This window comes from Oncorhynchus keta, chromosome 9 (genome assembly GCF_023373465.1).
Source record: "Oncorhynchus keta strain PuntledgeMale-10-30-2019 chromosome 9, Oket_V2, whole genome shotgun sequence".
Classification (NCBI taxonomy): Eukaryota; Metazoa; Chordata; class Actinopteri; order Salmoniformes; family Salmonidae; genus Oncorhynchus; species Oncorhynchus keta.
In genome coordinates, this window is record NC_068429.1 from 36,352,462 (window position 1) to 36,378,094 (window position 25,633).

Consider the following 25,633-nt stretch of genomic DNA (forward strand, 5'->3'; position numbering starts at 1 on the left):
AGGAGAGAATCGCCTTCGATACTTCCAGCTACTTCTGAATGGCACCTTCACCCCTCGGACACTTCCGGTGGGAGGAGAAGTGTCCCCTCGTAGCCTGGCAGAGGCTCTTCTGGTAAGACCACCTTTTTGTGTTGATGTTTAGCAGCACTTATGTTGTATTTGAGAAAATGTGCACGTGTTCCATAACAGGCTCACAGAAAAGGTCAGCATGTTTAATTTGTCTGAACATTCTATTTGATGTACCTTTTGTAGCAGTGCCCACTGATAGACAAGGCCCTAGTCCCTTGAATTGATTGTAAAGTTCTGAGCATAATCCTGAGTCTCCCAACTTTCAAGGAAAACTCCAACCAAAAATGATCTTTTGGTGTTTGTCAATTGTTGACTTAGTTTTCAAGATATGTAATTTTGAAAATGCAGAAATCCTCCCTGTATGTTCCATTGTCAATATATACTGCAGAATAGCCAGTGTATCTCACCTGACATGTATTTAAGTTGAAGGCCTAGTTAAGTAATTACTGTCAGTAGTTTTTCCAGCTTCAAAGGTTTGTTTGGTGAATCATTTTGCTCTATGCCTGACTCGTTCTTGCAAATTGTAACTTGCAAATTGTGATGGGTGGGGTGTGTTGTAAAACTATGGGGGCTGTTGGCATTTCAAATTAGGGAGGTGTTACATTTTATTTGACCTTTATTTAACTAAGCAAGTCAGTTAAGAACAAATTCTTATTTTCAATGACAGCATAGGAAGAGTGGGTTAACTGCCTTGTTCAGGGGCAGAACGACAGATTTTTACCTTGTTAGCTCGGGGATTCGATCTTGCAACGTTTCGGTTTCTAGTCCAACGCTCTAACCACTAGGCTACCTGCCGACATGTTAATGAATTTACCTACAGAAAAAGCACAGAACCATTTACACAGACACAATACCTGTATTTTGGTTACATGGTCTGTGAAAATGCAGGAATCATGTCTAGGTCTTTAGGTGGCTTTTCATTTGCTATGTTGTTGTTTTTACCCCCTACCCCTTTCAGATCTAACATAAAGCATGTAAAAAGAAGTAGGCATGGTAAATTAGTGGGATTTTGGTCTGTGTATGAAAGGGATAATTGTTACTGCCCTGTACTCAAGTGAGTCCCAGTGAACCCCTAGCCAATCTAAGCTGACACCCTTATCTCTAATCTCTATCAGTGCAGCAGGTGGTAAAATGGGGCCCAGGAAGGAATGTTGTCAAGAACGTCTCCCTGCCTGCAGAGAAAAGGGGCTGCCTGTACTTTGAACCGTAGCCCTACTGCCCAGCTGCTCCTGCAAGCACTGCTAGGCTGTTTTTAGCTGTTTTAATTAATACATGTTGGGAAGTGTTGAAAAAACTCAAATTTGACCATACATCTTTAGATATAACTGTTGGCCTGTTAAGTGAAATCATAACTCTGGTGCTGATAATCTGATGTTATATACAGTCAGGCCCAAAGTTATTGGCACCCTTGATTAGCAATTATAAATAATACAAATACTGAGCTGTATTGCATGCAATTTTTTTTTACAACAAATATTTTATTTTAATGGGAGTCAAAATCAATGGCACCTCTGTTTTTCAATACCTCACCATGTGCGGATAATGACACTGAGCCTTTAAAATATATATATAGATCTTATTATTTTTTAGTTTGGAGAACACACTGGGTGGGATCTTGGACCATTCCTCTGTACAGAATCTTTCCAGATCCTTGATATCCTTTGTCTGCGCTTATGGCAGGGACGTCATTTCAGCTAAACCTAGGGTATGGCAAAGTGACGGGGGGATTCAACCCGCTAATACTGCTAAACTGCATATGCCTTTTAATCGGTATTAGAATGATTTAGTAGCCTATTCTACATTGTTGGTGTTGAGCTAGGGTATGACGACTGCCATAACCAATTTACGCACCTGGCTTATGGACTGTCCTCTTCCATTCAAACCACAGGTTTTCAATGGGGTTCAAGCCGAAGACTGAGATAGCTATTGCAAAATGTTGATTTTTGTGGATTTTAATGTGTGCTTGGTTATTGTCTTGCTGGAAGATCCACTTGTGGCCAAGTTTCAGCCTCATGGTAGAAGAAACTATTTTTTTTTGTTGCTAAAATGCCTTAGTACTGGATAAAGTTCATGATGCTGTTGACCTTAACAAGGGCCCCAGGACCAGTGGAAGCAAAATGTCTTCATAAGATAAAATATCCACCACCATATTTTACAGTAGGTATGGGGTTCTTTTCTTCATATGCATTTTTCTTGTGACGCCAAACCTACCACTGGTGTGCGTGGCCAAAGAGCTCTATTTTCATGTCATCCAATAAATGTAAAAGCCTGGAGATTGCTAAACGGGATAGACACTTGGATTTGAACCTGTGCAATGTTCAGATTACATGGACGTGGATCTCTATGGCCACACAAACCATGTTTCCATCCACAATTTTTATGCAAATAAACTCGTATCATATTAAATAATAATAATAATATGTGATGGAAACAGGAGATTTCGGTAAAATTTTCTAAATGCCGACCGATTTAATTGTTTGTTCGACATGGGATCCCTTTGTGTCTGTAAAATTAGTTATGCGAGAAATGGCAGTGGAAATGCCTTTATGCGCAAATATTTAAAAAATAACCATCATATCGAGGTAAACTTGGAGTCACGCGATGATATGGTGTGTGTGGTCTTCCCACTACGACTCGAGAAACCAAGCAGGTTAATAGACTACAGATTTAAGTTATGATGAACTTCACAGGGTGGTGAAAGTGCATGTTGATGAGCTTGATGCTCCTTTCCAATAAATATCTAGGGTCATATTCTGATGACATGATGCTTCACTGCCATTTGATAAATACAAATATTCTTGCTCTTATCCATAATAATCTCATGCAGACAAGCCTACCCTCACCGTGTCTGCTAGTTCTTGGCTAGAGCACCCTTGCCAAGACCAGACATTAGTTATTTAATGCAACAGTTTTTGTTAAACTAGTTGAAATTTGTTGACATGCGATGGAAACACATTGACCTTTTGTATTTTTACTCCGTACATGAAAACGTAAGCGAAAAAATGACATTTTCTGTGCACTACATCGTCATCACTTTAAAAAAATATATATTTTTATCCGCAAGTCAGTTGTGTGGAATCACACCACTGGTGGGTAAATGCTTACATTTTCTTTATGCAGATTTGAGAATATTTGCATGCAAATATGTCACCCATTGGATGGAAACCTAGCTACAGAGGGCAGTCCATACGCGCAGACTTAAGGATATCAAGACTCTAGAATGGATTATGTATGGAGGAATGGTATAAGATCCCTGTGTTCTCCAATCTCATTGAACCTTTTTATAAAAAGGCTGTGGCATTATCCTTGCGAGGTGAGATATTCAAAACAGGGGTGCCAATACTTTTGACCTATCTTTTTGAGAAAAATATGTATTGCTTGTTAAAATATATTACTCTGAGCAATTTTATTAGTATAAAATAATATAATTACCCAATTTTCTTTTTAGCATACTGCACAATAAAGCTCAGTATTTGTATTTATACGGTTCTTTTTTTGCTCCTCTTTATCAAGGGTGGTAATAATTTAACTAATTTGACCCGACTGTGTTTCATCACTGCCTTCTGTGAGTGGATTTCCTAAGCAGATTTTGGTGTGTCCCTCCCCAGGCCTGTGAACCCTTGCGCCGGCTCTCTGAGAGCAGCTCATCTGCTGCAGTGGGAGGCACAGTGACTCCCAGCGGCACCGGCACCAACACCACCCCACTGTCCCAGGACACGGCTTACTCTAGCCTAAGGCAAGACACGCCGCAGTCCCAGGGCACCCCTCATACCCCTCGCCAGACCAGCACCCCCTTCTCTCAGGACTCCAGCTATTCCAGCAGACAGGGCACCCCAGCCTACCAGTCTAGCCGGGCCGAAGGCTCCGGAAGCTACAAGTCTCGCAGACACGAGAGCAAGTTCCAGGATGCCTACAACCGGAGACCGGAGAGGCGCTACGTCCATGGCGCTGGGGGATCGGGATCCTCCTCATCCTCCTCCTCTTACCGAGGAAATTTTGAACAGTCTGCCTTTAAGCAGCACCAACCTGCCCCACCTGAACCCCCTCCCTCTGCCTCATCCTTTGCCCACACACCACCTCCCCCTACCAGTGCCAGCTTTAAGTCAGCCTTCTCCCCCTACCAGCAGGCCCCCATGCCCCCGGCGTTCCCCCCCTCAGAACCTCTGATCCACCAGCCTGTCCAGCGGGAAACGGAGTACCGGAGACCACCCCAGCCCCCCATGGCCCCTGCCACTGACTTCATGCCAGTCAAGGATAAGCCAGGTACTCCACCCATTCCAGAACCCCCACCTGAACCCAAGGCCCACCCCAGCACCCCCCTTGCCCGGAAACCAGAGCCCTGCCCACCTTCTCCCGGCACCCCGACGCTGGAGTCAGAGCGAAATAGCCTGGACTCCCGTATCGAGATGCTGCTCAAGGAGAAAAGGACAAAGCTTCCCTTCCTTCCTGGTGGCGACTCATCAGACACTGAGGTGCGTATGGAGGGGAGCCCCATCTCCTCCTCTTCCTCTCAGCTGTCACCCATCCCTCCTTATGGGGGCACCCACACCTCTCGGCCCTCTAGCACAGGCCTGGAGGATGTCAGCCCTACGCCCCTGCCTGACTCCGATGATGAGGAGCCCATCCCTGGAACAGGCTTGCTCCTCGAGAGGGTCATCTCCCCAGACCATCTCCATGGGATGAACACCAGTGACCAGAAGGATGGTCGCCTCGGAAACCACACACCCACAGACAAATTGGAGGTAAGAACGAACAGTATCATCCTAACTTTGGATAGATGCACTGTTTTTAGAAAGTTAGGGATGAGAAGGGGGAATAGAGGGTCCATTCCATACATGACATGTTATTTGCCAGAGTAGTAGTTTTGCTATGGAGATGTCTGCTTGCAGACTGATCTATTTGGCAGTTATAGGGGAGGGGGCACAGGAAGTAAACATAGGCCTGCACTTTGTCTTGTTTCATTCTTGTGCTACCAGAGGAAATGGTTTATACTGGTTTCACAGCAAACAGTGACTGTTATTATATGGGTTTCTTCCAAACTTGGTATGCTTTGAAGTTATCAACAACATACTGTGATACAGAACGTTTGAGTAGTGTGTTTTTCTCCTGCCGTCAGAACTCTCAAAGAAATACACTTCACACACTCCTCATGTACTCTGACAATCTGTTTCCATGGTCTTTCTGTTTGTTTGGCTGTGTGTTTTAAAAAGCATGTATTAATCATTTAGCAAAAAATGCAAAGCTCCTACAGTTGCTAGTTAATTCTCGACATAGCACAATTGAACATTGCAGCCAGCCCTCCAAAGTGTGGACATGTATCAGGGAAACATCAAACAAAGGCTTTAAAACCGGGTCCCAGAGCAATTTGACAGGAAAAGTAAGTGGAAGTACAGTAGCGGTACAATTGTATGGCCTAACAGGGTACCTCTATCGGTTCAACTAGTCTTTGATAGTTAAAGAAAAACACTTTAGGAAGTAATTATTCTCTTGATGAGTACACAGTTATTTTCCTCATGTTTGATACTCACTGTTTGTAAATAGTTTGTGCCCTGGTAGTAGTAGACCCACACCAAGTGATGTGACCGGGAAAGAGAAACCAGACTCCTGCTGTTGGGGAATAGAAAACACTTTCACTTCCTCTTTTTAAAGCTCATGGGACACATCGTCAGGGGAGAGGAGTAGCCTACAGGGCCCGCTGGCCGTTAGCCCCATTCAACACTCATCACTTACTGGTTCTGTTGAGCCTGACATTCAGGATTGGCCACATAGCCCTGTATGTTTCATGTTATCACAAAGAAAACATTTCAATAATATGACTGGTTTGGCACACACACACACACACTCACACTCACACTCACACTCACACACACCACTCCCCAGGCTTTTTAAGTCTTTGTGAGTTTGTTTGTTTCATGAATCATGATTTCATTGCCACCCAGATATGGTTTGTTTAACAATGATGGCTATTATTAATGGGTTGGGGGAAACATTTTGTCATTTTATTCATGCTTGTGTACAGAATCCATTTAAGTTACTAGGGTGATTTCGGTGTTTTTGTGCATTGGATTTTTCACACAAAATCACTACTTTAATGTCTCACAGAATGGACAAGCAAAATGTAAATGAAACTTTTGATTTGTGCGTCAGTAGTAGCCCTTGGGGGAGTGTATACCCCAAAAAGTGGCCTTGTAAATATTGACATGTTGGCGAAATAAAGCAATTAAGAAGTGCGTTATGGAGGTTATGTGAAATGGACAAGCGTTTTGGGGAGACTGAACATATTAGCAAAGGTCGGAGTTGGTAAGTCTTAGGTCAAACAGAACAGATGGCAATAAAAACACTACCATAGAGGCTCAGAATAAGTCAGGAAAAACAAAAATAAATTGAGGAACTTATTCGACAAAGATCAAGTGTAATATATTATAATAATAAAGCATACTGGATGGGAAATGGGGAAAAATTCAATTACAAAATATATATATATTACATTTTCATTGTAAAAATGCTACCAAAAATAATTGACTAAAACTTCTTACAAATGATGGGGTCACCTATGATTCACCAAATTATATTTTGAAAGAGGAAGCAAAGTACTTAAAGCATATGATTTTGTTTGTTGCCTCCATCTATTAATAATGTAATATTAACAGCCATACAGAAATACTCATGTGAACGTGAAATTACAGAGGAGGAACTTCTTGATGCAATTTAAAGCCTTTAAGTCCAGTAAAACTCCAAACCTCTTTTGATATACTCAGAGGACCGTTATTAGCATGTTTTAACCACTCCTATAAAAATGGTAGATTATCAGACACTCAAGGTCTGATTTCATTATTACTGAAACAGGATACAAGTGGAAAATAGAAAGATCCAGTCCATTAAAAAAAATGGGAGGCCTTCAGTGTTGTGCTGCAAAATGTATAGCGCATAGGTATTCTCAGACATTATTAATTCTAATCAGACAGGTTTTTTACGTGGACGATACATTGGAAAAAATATAAGGCAAGTACTGTAAACAATAGAACACTATGAAAAATCTGGGAAACCAGGCATGCTATTCATAGCAGACCTTGAAAAGGCTTTTGATAAAGTACGACTGGTGTTTCTATATAAATGTCTGGAACATTTTGATTTTGGAGAATCTCTTGTAAAATGGGTTGAAGTTATGTAACCCTAGGTGTAAAATAGTAAATAATGGCTACTTCTCAGAAAATGTTAAACTGTCAAGAGGAGTAAACCAAGGTTGTCCACTATCAGCATATCTATTTATTATAGCCATCAAAATGTTAGCTATTAAAATCAGATCCAACAATAATATCAAGGAATTAGAAATACAGGGCTGTCATTGTACGCTGATGATTCATGTTCTTTTAAATCCACAATTTGGATCCCTCCACAGCCTCATAGAGGATCTAGATACTTTTTCGAACCTCTCTGGATTTCAACAAAATTATGATGTGTGTTACGTATTGAATCACAAAAAAAATATGCTTTTACTTTACCATGTAGTTTACCAATAAAAAGGTATGATTGTGATGTGGATGTACTCGGTATACATATCCCCAAATAAATACATCTCACTCCAGTAATTTTTAATTATTTTAAATAGAAAGTTAGAAAAGGTAGATAAGATCTTGCTACCATGGAAAGGTAAATACCTTTTTTATATTTGTGGAAAAATCACCCTGATTTAACCCTTTAGTCGTATCCCAGTTTATCTACTTGCTTATGTACTTGCCTACACCTAGTGAACATTTGTTTAAATTATATGCGAAAAAAAGATTCCATTTGATTTGGAACGGCAAGCTAGACAAAATTAAACGGGCCTAATTTATATAATGAATATGAATTCGGAGGGCAGAAATGATTAAATATTAAAGCATTAGACCTCTCACTAAAGGCTTCAGTCATGCAAAAGCTATGCTTAAATCCAAACGGGTTCTCTAGCAAATTAGTAAAAATGTCTCCCCCTATGTTCACGAAAGGCCTTTTTCCCTTGATTCAGATTACAACCTCTCACTTTCAGTTATTTTAAAAGTAAATCATCTCTCAAATATCATTATTTTTAAAACAAGCCATAGAAAGTTGGTTGCAATATTGTGGTCAAACTCAAATATACTAAAAACCTGTTTTTGCTTTGTCGTTATGGGGTATTGTGTGTAGAATGGGGGTGGGGGGGCACTATTTAATCAATTTTAGAATAAGGCTGTAACGTAACAAAATGTGGAAAATACTTTCTGAATGCACTGTAATAATGGGTGGCCACCTGATGAATGACATAGGCCTAATTGGGCCTCAACCCCATTGAACACCTTTGGGATGAATTGGAATGCTGACTGCGAGCCAGGCCTAATCGCCCAATTTCAGTGCCCGACCTCACTAATGCTCTTGTGGCTGAATGGAAGCAAGTCCCCGCAGCAATGTTCCAACATCTAGTGGAAAGTCTTCCCAGAAGAGTAGAGGCTGTTGTGGCAGCAAAGGGGGGATCAACTCCATATTAATGCAGATGATTTTTTGGAATGAGATGTTCGACTAGCAGGTGTCCATATACTTTTGGTAATGTGGTGTATCTGCAATGTTGTAGACGATTACCATCTGATAAAGTGTTTGTTAAGCTGCATTTGAAGTGGCATGTGATTTGCATCCACTGCTTGGTAAACAAAGATATTTCTGATGTCAAACTGCACATGCAACGTTTCATGACACAGCTCGGGTAACGGGTCTGTAGGGATGAGTAGAGAAGCTGGGACCTGTGCTCATTGTGTGGAGGCTTCCTATTTGACTCTATCAGGTCATGTACTGTATAGATATGTCCTGACACCTTGTCCTTTCCCTCTCCCACAGAGCCATCAGTCTTCTGGGGAAGACATGGAGATCTCGGATGAGGACGACATGCCAGGCACGCCCACACACAGTGGCGACTGTGCCAAAGGCATCGTGGTCCACTCTGCTGTGTCCCCCATGCAGTCTATGCCCCTCCCACCTCCCGGCTTCCATCCTCTACCCCCTCAAGCGGGCTTCGGTCTTCCACACCACCTCTCTGCCGTCCCGGGCCCACACCTGGCACCTGGAGTGCCCCACCCCATGCTGCCTCACCTCTACCCCCATGGCATGGTGCCCATGATGCAGATGGAGCTGATGAGCTGCCTGCCTCAATGGGGCAGTGTTCACATGTCCTTCCAGATGCAGACCCAAATGCTGAGTCGCATGGCCCAGACCCGGGGTCCCTACCCCTACCCACACTTCATGAACACAGGAGGGACGGCTTCAGCTGGGTCAGCAGCCATGCAGTTTGGGGGTCCCTACCTACCCTTGTCCATGAGTAGCACCCCAGCTGCCAGTGCAGGGGGCCACGGGCAGCAACCTTGGCCCCATCCTAGCATTCCCAAGTTCAACCCTGCTGTTCCTCCACCGGGCTACGAGGCTAAGAAGGAGGATCCTCACAAGGCCACTGTGGAAGGGGTGCTGCTGGTCATCGTCAAGGAGCTGAAGGCCATCATGAAGAGGGACCTCAACCGTAAGATGGTGGAGGTGGTGGCCTTTAGGGCCTTTGACGAGTGGTGGGATAAGAAAGAACACTCAGCCAAGGTGAGTGATACTTCAAATCCAGCTCCTGTCTAGTCTCACTTCAGTCTCGCGTGAACAGTCAATTCTGAGATTATGTGGAATTTTTATTTATTTATTATTATATATTTTATTTAACTACGCCCTGGCCTTTCATTGTTGGTTTAGCTCAAATATATATCCCTCAGTCTTTTTGTGGCCATTGTTGCTTGGATACAAAATGAATGTTTATAGGAAAACCTCATTTAGAACTCCTGGAATGTTTTGTATCAGAAAAGCTCAACTAACCTCATATTCTTGCGAAGTCGAGGTTGAGTGAGAATTTATTTGAATGCGTTGAAATGATGGACTTTGCTATTTCACAAACTCTAGCTAACATTGAATTGTAATGACATGACTATTCAAGCCAGGTATTCTCCTGCGTTAACAAGCCAGATAGCAAACAGGCTTTCATGTCAGTACCATGTTGTTGTTCGTCCCCCAGGCGTCCCTGACCCCGGTGAAGGCTGGCGAGGAGGAGAAGGAGAAGCCCAAGCCCAAAGAGACCATGGGCTCCAGTCTACTGGAGAACTGGAACAAGGGAGAAGGCCTAGGCTATGAGGGTATGGGCCTGGGCATCGGCCTCCGAGGAGCCATCCGCCTGCCCTCCTTCAAGGTACCACCAGCCACTTTTAGGATTGATTAAGAATATGTCTAAAGGGCTCTGGTGCTTTGTAAAATGGTTCAACAATTGGATTTGTCAGAGATGATTAATGTGTGTGTGTGTGTGTCTTCAGGTGAAGAGGAAGGACCCTCCTGATGCCACCTCCACCGGGGACACTAAGCGAGCGCGACCCTCCACGCCTGTGGACGATGAGCTGGAGGACATAGCGGAACTTCCAGAAGACGGGTCCAGGATGGACGAGGACAGTGCGGCATTACGGAGGCGACATGCGCGGCCGCTGGAGCTGGACAGTGAGGGCGAGGAGGAAGAAGAGACTTCTGGGAAAGAGGAGTCTCTGTCCGATAGGGAGGAGGAGCCTGATGAGACAGATGCTTCTGAGAGGTTGTCATCGGGCAAGGTGAGTTGTCAATCAAATGACCACATGTCCTAGAATGGTAGATGAACTGTTGACCATCACAACCTTCAACAGGTGCTTCAGCTCATTGGGAGAAGGCAACCTGAGGCATCATACTGTAGACCAATGATTTTAATAAAAGCTTTTAACCTCTGTGATTGGACCTTTCAGGAGAGTGGAGAGGAAGAGGATGAGGAAGAAGATGAGGCGGCCTCAACCAGTGATGGTGAATCATCGGAGTCGTCGGATGAGGGTAAATCCACGCTTATGTCAATGACCATAGTTATTTGGTACTGTGTGTAAACTCTGCCTCTGTAACCTATTCTCTCTCCTCCTCGCTCCCACAGACGTTGCCAGTTCAGCATCCTCGAAAGTTGTCTCTGACTCCTCTGCGAGTGGGGACTCCTCTGACTATGATTCCAGTTCAGAGGAGGAGGCAGAAGAAGAGGAGGAGGAAGAGGAGGAGGAGGAGGCGGCGGTAGACGTGGAGAGTCTACCGGATAAAGACGAGGACCGGGTTCGGACATCTTCGTCCTCATCCTCCTCTTCGTCTTCCTCATCTGAGGAGGAGGTGGAGCCCAAGGCACCCAGCACGCCCTTAGGTCCTCCCCCAGAGGATGAGCCCTCCGAGCTGGCTGGTTTAGAGGAAGACCAGAGGCCTAGGGAGGGGCTGAAGCTCAAGCCCAACCACAGATCCCTCAGCGAGGTCACAGGAGCAGCGGAGCCTGGCCAGACCAGCCTGGAGGACCTCAGGCCCCCTTCACCCAAAGGAGTCCCAGGTCTTAACCCTCTCCTGTTACCTAACCACACAAGCTTTGTTTTCCAGATGTCATTTCAGATGTTACACTCTGCATATTGCTTTTAACTGATAGATTGTCATGACATGTTGGTTGTCTTTCAGCTGAGGAGTCAGACCTTAACCTGGAAGTCGCCATCCCTGTATTGAAGACAGAGCCCCAGGATGATGTTACAAACCTGCGGCCGCCCACCCCGACGGGCTCCCTGGCTGACAGCGACCAGGACTCTCGACCCAAGGCCCACACAGAGGACAAGGATCTGCCCTGTACGCCAGGTAGAGGGGCTTCCACATCCCTGGACCCCGACGCAGTCCTCCTTAGATCCCTAGTAGTCCCACCTATGCACCTCCCCCTCCCCCCTTCCCCAGCCATGGGAGGCCACTCCCTCCTGCTACCGCCTCCCGGCCCCATGCCGGACCTCCCCCTCCCCTTTAGGGCCAGGCTGTCCACAGACGAGGATGTGCCCCGCACCCCTGGCAGGGACCTGATGGACCGGGCAAGGGGCCTGGGCAAGTCCCAGAACAGCACCGAGAACGTGCCCGTCACACCTGGCAGCGATGCCCCTCTGACTGGCAGCAGCCTGGTCAGCCTCAGCTCCCCCCACATATCCGGCAGCCCCTTCTCCTACCCTGCACAGTCCCCCGTCCTGAGTGCAGGTATCCCCCGAACCCCCGGCAGAGATTTGACCTTTACCCCTGTCTTCCCAGACCCCACAGCCCTGGCTGCTGGCCTTCCCATCCACCGGAAAGCCTCTTCAGAAAGTCCGCTGTTCAAGGAGCCTCCACTCAGCACCTTGGCCAGCCAGACCTTGCCCCTTGTCTCCCCCCAGGGACAGGCCTTAACCAGCGTGCCAAAAGACCTGCCTGCTGTCCCGGCCTTAGACCTCCCAGTGCCCCCGGACATAACCCCGCCTAAGAGGAAGCCTGGGCGACCCAAGAGTAAAAAGGCTGCAGCTCTGGCAGCTCTGGCAGCACTGACTTCTCCTAAGACTGAGCCTATGGAGCTCTCGGCGACTCCCACCTCCATGCCCCCCTCTTTGCCTCACGATGCCCAGCTCCGAGAACTCTCTGCAGACACGGCTGCTGCAGCCACTCTTCCTGGAATCCCCAGCTACGTTGGGCTAGACTCCTCCACAGTGGGCCTGGACTTCCGGGAAGGGGAGCCAGACCCGCATACGGTTCTGCCCCTTGACGACCGGTTCCTCCCCTATGAAGAAGAGGAGCGCGTGCAGAAGCCTGCCCGTAAGGTGCGGCGAGGGTGGGAAGAGCTGCTGCTGGCTAGCCACTCCCCCGCGTTCACGCCGCCGCGGCCCCACCTCGCTCCACGCTCTGAGTTTGAGGAGATGACCATCCTGTACGACATCTGGAACGACGGCATCGATGAGGAGGACATCCGGCACCTGCAGGTCACCTACGACAAGATGCTGCAGCAGGACAATGGCAACGACTGGCTCAACGACACACTGTGGGTCCAGCACCCTCATATCCTTTACTACTCTCCGTTGATAATATTACTGCCCATTTATTGCTAGTACATTTATATTTGCCTTTAACTGTATAGCAATGATAGGGCCCTCTGCTGCCTCTCTACTCGAATACAAACAAGTTAGTCTGTTTTTGTCCAAAAGTTTTGTTTATTTATTGTCCTTTTTTTCCCTGTTCTTTTTTTGCTTAGTCATCAAGCAATTTATATAGGTGTACATTTAGAAATGCTTGGTCATGGTTCGACCAACCCAAGGTTTAGCCTTCTCCAAAAGCCTTTTAGAATGATTTCCCTTGACTCCCCTGTACCTACCAACATCCCAGCGGTGAAGAGGAAGAGGAGGGACGATGGCATGAGGGATCACATGACTGGCTGTGCCCGTAGCGAGGGCTACTACAAGATCGACAAGAAGGACAAGATCAAATACCTCAACAGCAACAAGCACCTGCTGGAGGAGGGGCCTATAGACATGCAGGTGGGTTTTAGCAGAGAGTGGGCTGATGGGCTTGAGTTCACAACAGCAAGGGTGTCTGTTCATCTGTGCGTTTGTGCGTCCGTTTGCCTTGAGTAGGAGCTCATTGTGTTTTCCTTCTTAATTTCCCCTCTGTCACTCAATCTCCTTCTCTCCCTTCCTCCGTCTCTCTCTGCAGGGCAAGAGCATTCCCGCGCAGCCCCTCGTCTCCACCAGAGCTGGCTCTGAGCGTCGGTCTGAACAGCGCCGCCTGCTGTCCTCTTTCAGCTGTGACAGCGACCTGCTCAAGTTCAACCAGCTGAAGGTACCAAAGGCCAAACACAACCCACACAACCACTGTTATTTTACTCTGTTAATGTGTCAATGCAATACTGTCACTTCAATTTGGCTTGTTTTGTTTTTTTACTCTTTCCCCAGTTCCGTAAGAAGAAGATTCGGTTCTGTAAGTCGCATATCCACGACTGGGGTTTGTTTGCTATGGAGCCAATTGCTGCTGACGAGATGGTGATTGAGTACGTGGGTCAGAACATCAGGCAGGTGAGTAGAACACAACTGTCTTCTCAGTCTGAGGGAGGTGATGTGCAGACGGGAAGCATTCCAGAGATTATCCGACAGCACAAACGTCTACTTTGTGCCGGCTGCAAATCGTCATGTCCTACAGGTGAGTGTTAAGCAGGCTAAGTGTAAAACCATCCAATCCTGTGACCAGGTGATTGCTGACATGAGGGAGAAGCGCTACGAGGACGAGGGCATCGGGAGCAGCTACATGTTCCGTGTGGACCACGACACCATCATAGACGCCACCAAGTGTGGCAACTTCGCCCGCTTCATCAACCACAGCTGCAATGTAAGTGTCTCCTCTCAATCAAAACTGAACCTCGTCAATTCGTTGACCCAATTTCACATTGCTACGCTAGCAAATCAAATTTTATTTGTCACATACACATGGTTAGCAGATGTTAATGCGAGTGTAGCGAAATGCTTGTGCTTCTAGTTCCGACAATGCAGTGATAACCAACAAGTAATCTAACTAACAATTCCAAAACTACTGTCTTATACACAGTGTAAGGGGATAAAGAATATGTACATAAGGATATATGAATGAGTGATGGTACAGAGCAGCATACAGTAGATGGTATCGAGTACAGTATATACATATGAGATGAGTATGTAGACAAAGTAAACAAAGTGGCATAGTTAAAGTGGCTAGTGATACATGTATTACATAAGGATGATGTAGAGTACAGTATATACGTATGCATATGAGATGAATAATGTAGGGTAAGTAACATTATATAAGGTAGCATGGGTAGCAAACACGCTGACGCTAACACCTCTGTTTTGTTCGTCTTCTCAGCCCAACTGCTACGCCAAGGTGATCACAGTGGAGTCCCAAAAGAAGATTGTCATCTACTCCCGACAACCCATCAACGTCAACGAGGAGATCACCTACGACTACAAGTTCCCCATCGAGGACGAGAAGATCCCCTGCTTGTGTGGGGCAGAGAACTGTAGGGGAACGTTGAACTAACGTTAGTCTCTGGCCAAGGGGAAACTCCCGGAAAACAACAAGCACTGTTACCAACTAACGTTGTCCCCCATTCCCTGGACACGCACACAGAGACATCATGCTAAAAACACAAGGACAAAAGAGGAGGGGTGGAAGAACCAGGAGATGGGTAGACAACCCATCATCTGGATACAGTGCAGCTACCTGTCTGGGACTCTTTTTATACATGCAGATATTTACTCAAGATTGTTTACGATTCCAGGTGCTCTTTAAAATGGACATAAACATGAGTTTTCTACTACTCTGCCAGTGACCTTTTTGAATTTCCACAATGCTGTACACCATCTGGCTTCCTGGTGCAGCACCCTTAATTGTTTTGTGTTCTATTCAGCATGGTTCCCCCCAGGTCTGGTCTTGGCTTGTACAGTTTTACCTACTCCAGCTTTTCTCATAAGCTTTACAGAGACCACGTGGAACGGAGCCCTCCATTTTCTATGTACACATATACACACACACACACTTCTCGCTGCTCATTAATACTGTTGACACGCACAATGAAAACACTTGGCCGTGAGAGGGACACCGCTTCCCCGCGGGAGATGACACTATTCTCACCATTTTGGTGCCATAGTGGCACATACAGGAAGTAGGTTTGGGGTCTTGAGAACTGGGTTTGCCACCCAAGGAGAAGCCTGCGGGGATGCCTCCATTTGCTTAACCCCCCTTTTTGTTTTCCATAGTAAATGTAGAAAACTGATGTAATTGAAGCTACAGAATGAGTCATTGTGTCATCAAGTCACAAACATGTGGAGATCACTGGAGTGCAGATGAATCCACACCTGCTCATTCCAGCAAAGAATATAGAGTATGCTGCTGTCTGTTACTTTATTTAAACATGAAGGAATACGTTTTCAGAGATTTATAAAATGTTATTCCAATGGTTTTGCCATCCTTTGTTGTCGTTCAGAAATGACCCTTCGTACCGTTTTGTCTTCCCCAAAAAAACTATTGTATTTTGCGTGCAATGAGTGAAAGTACTGCCCTCTGTAGGCCATACGAATGGGGAAATAATGCAAGACGGGTTCCTTAAAAAGTGAACACAATCGAACCTCGACACCATAGTGTTGTGTTTCCAAAAGCAACCATAGGCCCATCATTCCTTCCATAGCAAACGTTGTTATCCCTGCACAGTGAGACTGCTGATGCAGATTGTATTGAAATGTTTGACTTCATGATGCCTGCTCACCTCCAACATGACATCCATCCATGTCAATCTGGTTGCTGAGGTTACCATGTTTATAGAGGTGATTGACCATTTAAAAGAATGTTCTAAGGAAGGGTTCCGATCCGATTTGAACTAGTATTATTAGGTTTAGGCTTTTCGTCATGCTTAGATTTCTTCCTAAAGCTTGTCTGGAAGCCATACAGATGTCCATTACATTTCCAGTGTTAAATCTTGAGAGAATCATTTATTCAATGCTCTATAAAGTTGACAACAGGAAAATGATAGTAAAAATAGGTGAAACCTACGTAAATGTAATTCCAATGTTCTCACGTGACTGCAGTTACGAGGAACTTTTTACATTATAATTACCTTGGGGGGCTAGAAAAGAAGGCAGTTTATAAACGTAAGTTAAATCACAAGTGTCATATACATGTCTACGCTTCTGGGGTTTCCATGACTACAGGGCAAAAAGTGTTTCTGAAATCTGCCGCTTGCAACTGTGTTAATGCGCATGCACTATTATGAAATGCTGTCGACATTGTCTTTATTTTACTGTCCGGTGGTGTGTTGGTGATGACTGGTTTAGGTGTTCTCACCCCATGGTGCTTCTTTGTAACATGTCTGGTCCCTCACGGTAGTTCAGTGTTCTACTCGGTATACACAAGTAGTGTTCTACTCGGTATACACAAGTGTTTCTAATCTCAAACAACCCAAATAGACCTTGCACTATCACCGCCACACTATGAACCCCGAGCTTCAGTCTTCTGTTTGTGTGTGTTTGTCGCGTGGGTATCGTCTCTTGTCATTCAGCTTCGTGAATCATTGCCGTTTTTGAATGCACTGGAGGCTTGCACTTCTGCTTACGCCCTCCTAGCCAATCAGAAGTCTGACGACCAAGTCATTCATTGCTTCTCATTCAGTTGGATAGCTCAGTGTTTTTGCTTTTTTTTTTTTAACAACTGATGTTTATATTGTACAGGATCACTTGTATAGAAAAATACCTGAAGCTTTTTTTTATCTATCGTCATGGGGAATACATAAAATGATGCATCTTTTTTTTTTTAACAAAAAGGTGAGTATTTGAAGTGGTCTTTTCAGGGATCAGTAAAAAAATATATCTTAAAAAAAAACATGGGTTTAATTGTTTATCTAAAGGAAAGGTGCATCTTGTACAGAAAAAAAACTCCACTTCCCTTTGAAAGATTGTTTCTTGTAGAAACGTCTTCATTTCCTTTGTAATCTTAAAATGAATAAATACTTTAACTGTGAATATATATATATATATATTTTTGTTCCGGGGGATTTGCTACAGCAATACAGCTGAGAGATCTGTGTCAGACAGAGCTGGTGAAGCTGGTGGCAGTATTTTCAGCTTGTGTCAAGCTTTATTTAGTAGTTTTTGTTGTAAATTCTATGAAAACCTGTTTGCAGTGTGGAGAAAGGAAAAAAACATGGTGCAGAAATGACATGGGAATGGGGTGGAATCATCAGCCTGTTTCTCATGTCTATTTATTACACAAATGTATGAAAAATAAAATCATAGAAAATAAAGGCTTTTTTTTCAAATGATTGAGTTAATTGAATGAATACATTACATTTCAGTGTTCAGACAGCAATTACTGGATTGGTTATGTACAGTAAACTATTAGTATCAACTGACACAGGACGTTTGATAAATAATATTTCCTTCATGTTGAAAATGTCAAAGGAGAATGCCTGCATACCTTCACCCATAATAAGCAACATGAATAAACCAACATTCAGAAATGGAGAGATGTCCGTTTCATAAAACAATGCCCTACTGTCTGTAGGCTACAGTTTAGTTCAGGACCAAATCATGTGATTTATGCCCCATGTCAGGCAGTGTCAATTCTAGTGATCATATGGACTCCCAACAGTATTAAATCAGTATACCAATAGCATCAATCTCCAATCATAGCAATAGCATCAACCACTTAACAGGTATGGTCAGTAAAGAAATGTAATTAAACTACCTGTGATTGAGGCCCCCCATGATGCCAGTGATCTCATTCTCACCCAGCCAAGTCCTGATAGTCACACTCAACCATCCGGACTGACAGAGACAGAGTGGCCTCTGTGTGTCTGCCCTCTGCCACCCCAAGTCAGTGACAGGAGGTGGATGGTGTGACCAGCAATAGGGGAACAATACAGTCAGCATGGATACACAGGTCAGGCTGTCAGGCTTCCCGGGATCACCATTCTCTTTATCGTATTGGATTTGGTCAACCGCCAGAACTGGACAAAGTGTGAGATGTTGTAATGCCACTACTTGATCAATCCACATCTCACTCATACAACCCCCCAGTATAAGCATGTCACACCAGTCATTCAGAGTGAGTCACCCCTGGTAGCTGCAGAGTAGTGGTGTGACGTGGGGAATATCTTCTGATGACAGTTTCAAGTGGATCAAATTCATACAAAATAAAGGGAGGGAAGGAAGGCAGGGAAATAATAGCTCTGCTACCTGCCCATAGCAGTTGCTGAGGGAATATACATCAATGTCATATGGCCACCAGGGGGAATGTAAACACAGTGAGTTCAAATTCAATTATTTGTTTAATTAACATTAATATAGTAGGTTAGGTAGTGATTGAATGCAGTACAATCAGAGATGCATACACGGTAGCATTGATGAACAACATTTTAGTACTGTTACCAGTACTAGATCTAGTCTGCACAATGTTATGAGTTGCACTGGTAAACATGTAATGAAACATTAAACCATTTCTAATTGAACGCAATGACAGTAATATGATGAAAAGATAGAGGTCAATCACAGTAAACAGTGCTCTTATTTTTCACAGTATTTTATGTATCCTCTGCATAAAAAACAAATCCCCCACAAAAATCTATGGTATTGGCAACTTCAGAGTTTCTCGGCTATGATGCTGTCCCACAAGTAGAGAGTGTAAAGCTAGCATCAACAAAACAGCCCTGAGCAAAGAGCTAGAGCCCATAGATAAGCCCAACAGTTAAAGTAAATTGAAGGAGAAGTATTGAGAGTGCTGGGCTATAGAGGTGATTGGCCGTCGCTGTAAGCAGCTTGGCATCTTTGGAGGCGTAGACGCTGCGACTGAAGGTGGGATGGATGTGTCGGAAGTTATCATGGAGATGTGCTACAAATTCTTCATCCTCCTCTGTGGAGAAAATCCCAGTGACAAACTGTTCAAACTAGGAAAGAAAAAACACATTTACAGGGTGGTTATTTATGAACTGTGATGTAATTAAGCAAGATCATTCATTAGATTCATCAGATCATTCATGGTATTGTTTTCCATCACTAGTAACAATCCTAGTATAGCTGTTCGCCCAGGGTTGTTCCATGGTGACAGTATCCTGGTGGAACACAATGATCAGGCTGGTTCTACCAGGCTATGGTGAAAGCATAGATTCAGGACTTTTTCACTAGAACAGACTGGAATATGTTTACCACATCAGTCACCGGCTTAATTAATAAGTGCATCAACAATGTCGTCCCCACAGTGACGTACGTACATATCCCAAACAGAAGTCGTGGATTACAGGCAACATCCGCACTGAGCTAAAAGCTAGAGCTGATGCTTTCAAGGAGCGGGACACTAATCCGAAAACTTATAAGAAATCCTGCTACGCCCTCAGACGAACCATCAAACAGGCAAAGTGTCAATACAGGACCTATATCTAATCATGCTACATTGGCTCTGACATTCGTCCGATGTGGCAAGGCTTGAAAGCTATCACAGATTACAGCACAGCTCTGTGTTCAACACCATTGTGCCCTCCAAATTCATCACTAAGCTGACCCTAGGATTAAACACCTCCCTCTGTAACTGGATCCTGGACTTCCTGATGGGCCGCCCCCCAGGTGGTGAGAGTAGGCAACAACAAATCCGCCCTTTGACCTTCAACACGGAGGCCCCTCAGGGATCCGTGCTTAGTCCCCTCCTGTACTCCCTGTTCACCCACAACTGCGTAGACACACACAACTTCAACACCATCATTCAATTTGCTGCCTACACAAAGGTGGTAGGCCTGATCACCGACAACGATGAAACAGCCTACAGGGAGGTAGTCATAGACCTGGTAGTGTAGCACAAGAACAGCAACCTCACCCTCAACGTCAGAAAGACAAAGGAGCTGATCGTGGACTACAGGAAATGGAGGGCCGAGCACGCGCCCATCCACATCGACGGGGCTGTTGTGGAGCAGGTTGAGAGCTTTAAGTTCCTCGGTATCCACATCACTAAGAAACTATCATGGCCCACAAACATCAGCGCAGTTGTGAAGAGGGAATGACAATGCCTCTTCTTGCTCAGGAGGCTGAAAAGATTCAACATGGGCCCTCAGATCCTCAAAAGGTTTGACAGCTGCATCATTGAGAGCATCTTGATTGGTTGCATCACCGCTTAGTATGGCAACCGCTTGGCATCCGACCGCAAAGCGCTACAGAGGGTAGTGCGTACGGCCAAGTACATGGGGCCAAGCCTTCCTTTTATCCAGGACCTCTATACCAGGCAGTGTCAGAGGAAGTCCCTATAAATTGTCAAAGACTCCAGGCACCCAAGTCATAGACTGTTCTCTCTGCTCCCGAACAGCAAGTCTGGAACCAACAGGACCCTGAACAGCTTCACCCCCAAGCTATAAGACTGCTAAATATTTAGTTAAATAGTTAACCAATAACACCCTGGAATATCTGCATTGACCCTTTTTAACTCATCACATACACTGCTGTTACTGTTTATCATCTATCCCATTGCCTTTTCACTTTATCCCTACCTATATGTTCATATCTACCTCAATTACCTCGTACCTCTGCACATCGATGCGGTACTGGTACCCCGTGTGTCTAGCCAAGTTCTCATTACACATTGTGTATTTATTCTTTGTGTGATTATTTTTATATTTTTCTACTATTCTACTGTAAGCAAGCATTTCACTGTTGTTCACAAAGCATGTAAAAAATACAATTTGATTTGACTTGAGATTAAACCCATTCCATGTGTGTGCTTGCTTACCTGTGACCATGAGATATAGGTGGGGACTTCATACATGGTCCATATAACGGCTTGAGAACAAGGTGGAGTGGTGAGGCTTCCATGGTAGCGGTAGTACTGGGACAAATGGCTCTCAGGCAGAAGGCCGATCAATGGGAATGGCTTGACTGTAGCCGTTTGACCTAGGAGAGGGAGAAAGACCTTTATTAAACATTTATTAAACCCTCCATGGGACTGAAGCATGTTCACAGTCACCACACTATATCTATACTGAACAAAAATATAAACGCAACATGCAAAAATGTCAACGATTTTACTGAGTTACAGTTCATATAAGGAAATCAGTCATTAGGCCCTAAACTATGGATTTCACATGACTGGGCAGGGGGGCAGGGGCGCAGGCCCACCCTCGGGAGCCAGGCCTACCCACTGGGGAGCCAGGCCCAGCCAATCAGAATTATTTTTTCCCCACAAAAAGGGCTTTATTACAGACAGAAATAATCCTCAGTTTCATCAGCTGTCCGGCTGGCTAGTCTCAGACGAGCCCGCAGGTGAAGAAGCTGGATGAGGTGGTCTTGGGCTGGCGTGGTTACACATGGTCTGCAGTTCTGAGGCCAGTTGGTCGTACTTCCAAATTCTCTAAAATGACATTTGAGGTGGCTTATGGTAGAGAAACTAACATTCAATTATCTGACGATAGCTCTGGTGGACATTCCGGGGCGGCAGCGTAGCCTAGTGGTTAGAGCGTTGGACTAGTAACCGGAAGGTTGTGAGTTCAAACCCCCGAGCTGACAAGGTACAAATCTGTCGTTCTGCCCCTGAAGAGGCAGTTAACCCACTGTTCCCAGGCCGTCATTGAAAATAAGAATATGTTCTTAACTGACTTGCCTGGTTTAAAAAAGGTTGCTTGGTTTAAAGGTTTAAAAAAAAAAAAAAAAAAAAAAAAAAAAAAATCCTGCAGTCCGCATACCAACGGCACGTTCCCTCAAAACTTGTGACATCTGTGGCATTGCATTGTGTGACAAACCTGCACATTTTAGAGTGGCCTTTTATTGTCCCCAGCACAACACGCTCCTATTTAATCAGCTTCTTGATATGCCACACCTGTCAGGTGGATGGATTATCTTGGCAAAGGAGAAATGCTCACTAACAGGGATGTCAACACATTTGTGTTTGTTGCTGATGTGGAATATCTGGGATCTTTTATTTCAGCTAATGAAATATGGGACCAACATTTTACAAGTTGCGTTGATATTTTTGTTCAGTGTACATTAGAATACTTATGTTTCTACAGACCTTTGTAGGCAATGGAGGGAAGTAGTCGTGATATGCGTCCAAAGTGTACATTTTCAATGTAATAAAGCTGCAAGAAGTTAGAGGTTTAGAATATATGACTTCATCATGACAAAATAAACAGATATTTTTATAAATATGCTGTAAAATGAACTACATAAAGTATTTAACTATACTTTACATCAATAAAGAACGCAAGAACTGCAAGGCCAGTTGGGTCATCCAAGGCAGATGTTAAATTGGGATGACTTGACTTCATGTTGACTATGTGCATCTGCAAAATAAAATGCACTGTCAATTAAATATTAAACCAGGATGCAGGCACTGACTGGTGCTATTTATTTTGTTCACCAAAGATATCCACCCTTCAGTGTAAAGTTGACTGGATGTAGAGAGGACCATCACCTACACTTACCTCCATTGGATACCTGTGCCTGTCCACAGTGTGCTCTGAGCCGTTGGTGTTGAGGCTTCCCCAGTGAAAGTGGAGCTGGACGGTGTGGTACGTCCCTGGAAGACCTCCACCACTCACAGACATCCCATTCCCAACCTCCAACACAACTGCATACAAACACACAGAGCACGTATAAACGTCTACACAAAATGCACAACCCATTCACACACATGCATTCTCACAAGCCCACACGTAGTTGTCCTGTGATGTAATAAGAAACGGGACACACAGGCTAAAGTCTCTAAGTAGAAAATAACTACTCAGTAGATACACCTCCTCACAAATCAATTTATATGGTAATGATACAGGATATTCACCAGAGTGGCCATTGTTTTTCAGTTTCCAGTGTCCTGTATGAACAGCATGAAAACCATCCAGATGTAAAGCCTCCAGTGACTCATTTCTGGTCATATGATGATCCAGGTTGATTGGAGAGTGATGTTCTTCAAGTATTGGGTGGCAGGATGAGAACGCATCTCCCCATGCATATGGATCTGAGGACACAAAAACACACGCTGCTGACATTCAACGTGTAAGTCTACAGACACCAGAGTTAACACGATAAGAATATTACAAAAATGTTGTTACAATATCGATTTAAAATCTACCAAAAATAATTTGAGAAAAAAAAAACAAATTTAAAAGTGCATCGTCTCTACTTTTGATACATTGAATAAACATAGACACTTACCACAATGACTCTCATCATAACAGAAGTCCACTGAAATAGTAAAACAAGAAGGATATCAACTGTAAAGCATTCTTACCCATGACGGAATACACACTCAAACAGCTGCCTACCTTGGATAATATCAAGGACAAGCCGGATACTCACCGGTGTGTGAACCTGTAATAAACATCATTAGGAAAGTTATGATTGCCAAAATCATTTTTGCGCCAATAAATGAGCACAGCATTTCAATAGGTCTAGTTAATGTCTAAATAAAAATCACACAGGCAGGCCTAATCGGTGCTTAGGGATCTGTGCAAATGCCAAGCTTAAATAGGACTGGGAAAGTGAATGCTGAGCGCTTTTTTTTTTCTTTCTTTCTCTGTTTGGTCAGTGGAGTGTGTCATTGCCAGTGGTCTTTACTGATGAATGTCACATAACGGGACATTGATGCGAGGAAAGCTTGCCAACTCTCGGCTGAGCACCGATGCCCCCAAGCGGTAAGGTCAATTGTTTTTTTATAAAAACGATTAAGTAGCAGGTTGGAATATGTTAAATGTTAGCACTGTTTATTTTGTCAATGTATCTCCTAGTGGTCTGCCGATAAGAGTGCCTGTCGAAGGAACGGACAGGTATAGGTGTATAGGCCTAAGATCAGGTGAAAACATATGCTGCAATAGGCTACTGATGCTTGACACTGTATGAATAATACATCTTACATCTTTTGGTTTCAGCCTCACTGCGAAGATAAGTTGCCTTATTGGAGCGAAGACGGATAAGCCCATCTCCTATAGCCTGGGAGAATTAATTAACTTACAGGGCTTCCCTTATTCCCTGCTCCGTCAGCAACACACAACTGACCGTTTAGGGATTTCCCACATCTCATCTTAATCCCCCTGACATTTGGTTATAGCGGCTGAGGGATTTCCTTGACAAATCAAGAGAACTCAGTGAAATGCCAAGACTTATGAAACACATAGTGCCTTCGGAAAGTATGTAGACCCATAGCAAAGGGCAAACTTTTTCCACCTTTACTTACATTACAGCCTTATTCTAAAATGGATTAAATAAATAACATCCTTAGCAATCTACACACAATACCTGATAATGGAAGAAGCAAAAACAGTTTGTAAAAATTAAAAACAGAAATACCTTATTTACATAAGTATTCAGACCTTTTGCTATGAGACTTGAAATTGAGCTCAGGTGCATCCTGTTTCCAATGATTGTCCGTGATGTTTCTAAAACTTGAATGGAGTCAACTTGTGGTAAATTCAATTGATTGGACATGATTTAGAAAAGGCACACATTTTAGAGCAATGTTAGAGCAAAAACCAAGCCATGAGGTCGAAGGAATTGTCCGTAGAGCTCAGAGACAGGATTGTGTCAAGGCACAGATCTGGGGAAGGGTCCCAAAATAATTATGCAGCATTGAAGGTCACCAAGAACACAGTTGCCTCCAACATTCTTAAATGGAAGAGAAAGGCCTTGGTCAGGGAGGTGACCAATAACCAATGGTCACTTGAACTCTAGAGTTCCTCTGTGGAGATGGGAGAACCTTCCAGAAGGACAACCATCTATGCAGCACTCCACCAATCAGGCTTTATGGTAGAGTAGCCAGACGGAAGTCACTCCAGAGCCAGGACATTAATCCAATCACCATCTCTGGAGACCTGAAAATAGCTGGGCAGCAATGCTCCCCATTCAACCTGAAAGACCCTGAGAGGATCTGCAGAGAATGGGAGAAACTCCCCAAATACAGGTTTGTCAAGCTTGTAGCATCATACCCAAGAAAACTCAAGGCTGTAATCAATGCCAAAAGGTGCTTCAACAAAGTACTGAGTAAAGGATCTGAATACTTATGTGAATGCGATAGAAAAAACATAAATCCTGTTTTTGCTTTGCCATTACGGGGTATCGTATGTAGATTGATTCAATTGTCCCCCCACCCCCTAAATTGTAGAATAAGGCTGTAACAAAATGTGGAAAAAGTCAAGGGGTCTGAAAATTTTCCAAAGGCACTATATAGCGTAGGCAGAAGCAGG

General features: G+C 44.2%; 2 protein-coding genes across 3 annotated transcripts in view; one reads left to right on the forward strand and one right to left on the reverse strand.

Annotated features, from left to right (window-relative positions):
• Positions 1–17,743, forward strand: part of LOC118387666 (histone-lysine N-methyltransferase SETD1B-A-like) — a 24,459-nt gene extending 6,716 nt beyond the window's left edge. For both annotated transcript variants that reach the window (XM_052525764.1, XM_052525763.1), the window contains exons 5-17: positions 3–112; positions 3,678–4,811; positions 8,914–9,657; positions 10,118–10,288; positions 10,410–10,694; positions 10,863–10,944; positions 11,039–11,470; positions 11,593–12,968; positions 13,278–13,445; positions 13,621–13,746; positions 13,860–13,979; positions 14,152–14,289; positions 14,800–17,743. In XM_052525764.1, coding sequence (XP_052381724.1) covers positions 3–112; positions 3,678–4,811; positions 8,914–9,657; positions 10,118–10,288; positions 10,410–10,694; positions 10,863–10,944; positions 11,039–11,470; positions 11,593–12,968; positions 13,278–13,445; positions 13,621–13,746; positions 13,860–13,979; positions 14,152–14,289; positions 14,800–14,973 — 5,060 coding nt within the window. In that variant the 3' untranslated portion in view covers positions 14,974–17,743. The remainder of the gene's footprint in view (positions 1–2; positions 113–3,677; positions 4,812–8,913; positions 9,658–10,117; positions 10,289–10,409; positions 10,695–10,862; positions 10,945–11,038; positions 11,471–11,592; positions 12,969–13,277; positions 13,446–13,620; positions 13,747–13,859; positions 13,980–14,151; positions 14,290–14,799) is intronic.
• Positions 17,744–17,889: 146 nt separating this feature from the next.
• car15 (carbonic anhydrase 15) lies at positions 17,890–24,103 on the reverse strand. Its single transcript, XM_035776264.2, has 8 exons — positions 23,754–24,103; positions 23,610–23,639; positions 23,236–23,412; positions 22,880–23,025; positions 22,646–22,738; positions 22,468–22,534; positions 21,193–21,353; positions 17,890–19,369 (listed from the first exon to the last, which is right to left on the reverse strand). Exons 1-8 carry the CDS (start codon positions 23,833–23,835, stop codon positions 19,145–19,147), a joined length of 981 nt encoding a protein of 326 aa, XP_035632157.1. The 5' UTR covers positions 23,836–24,103; the 3' UTR covers positions 17,890–19,144.
• Between the last annotated feature and the right edge of the window lie 1,530 nt (positions 24,104–25,633).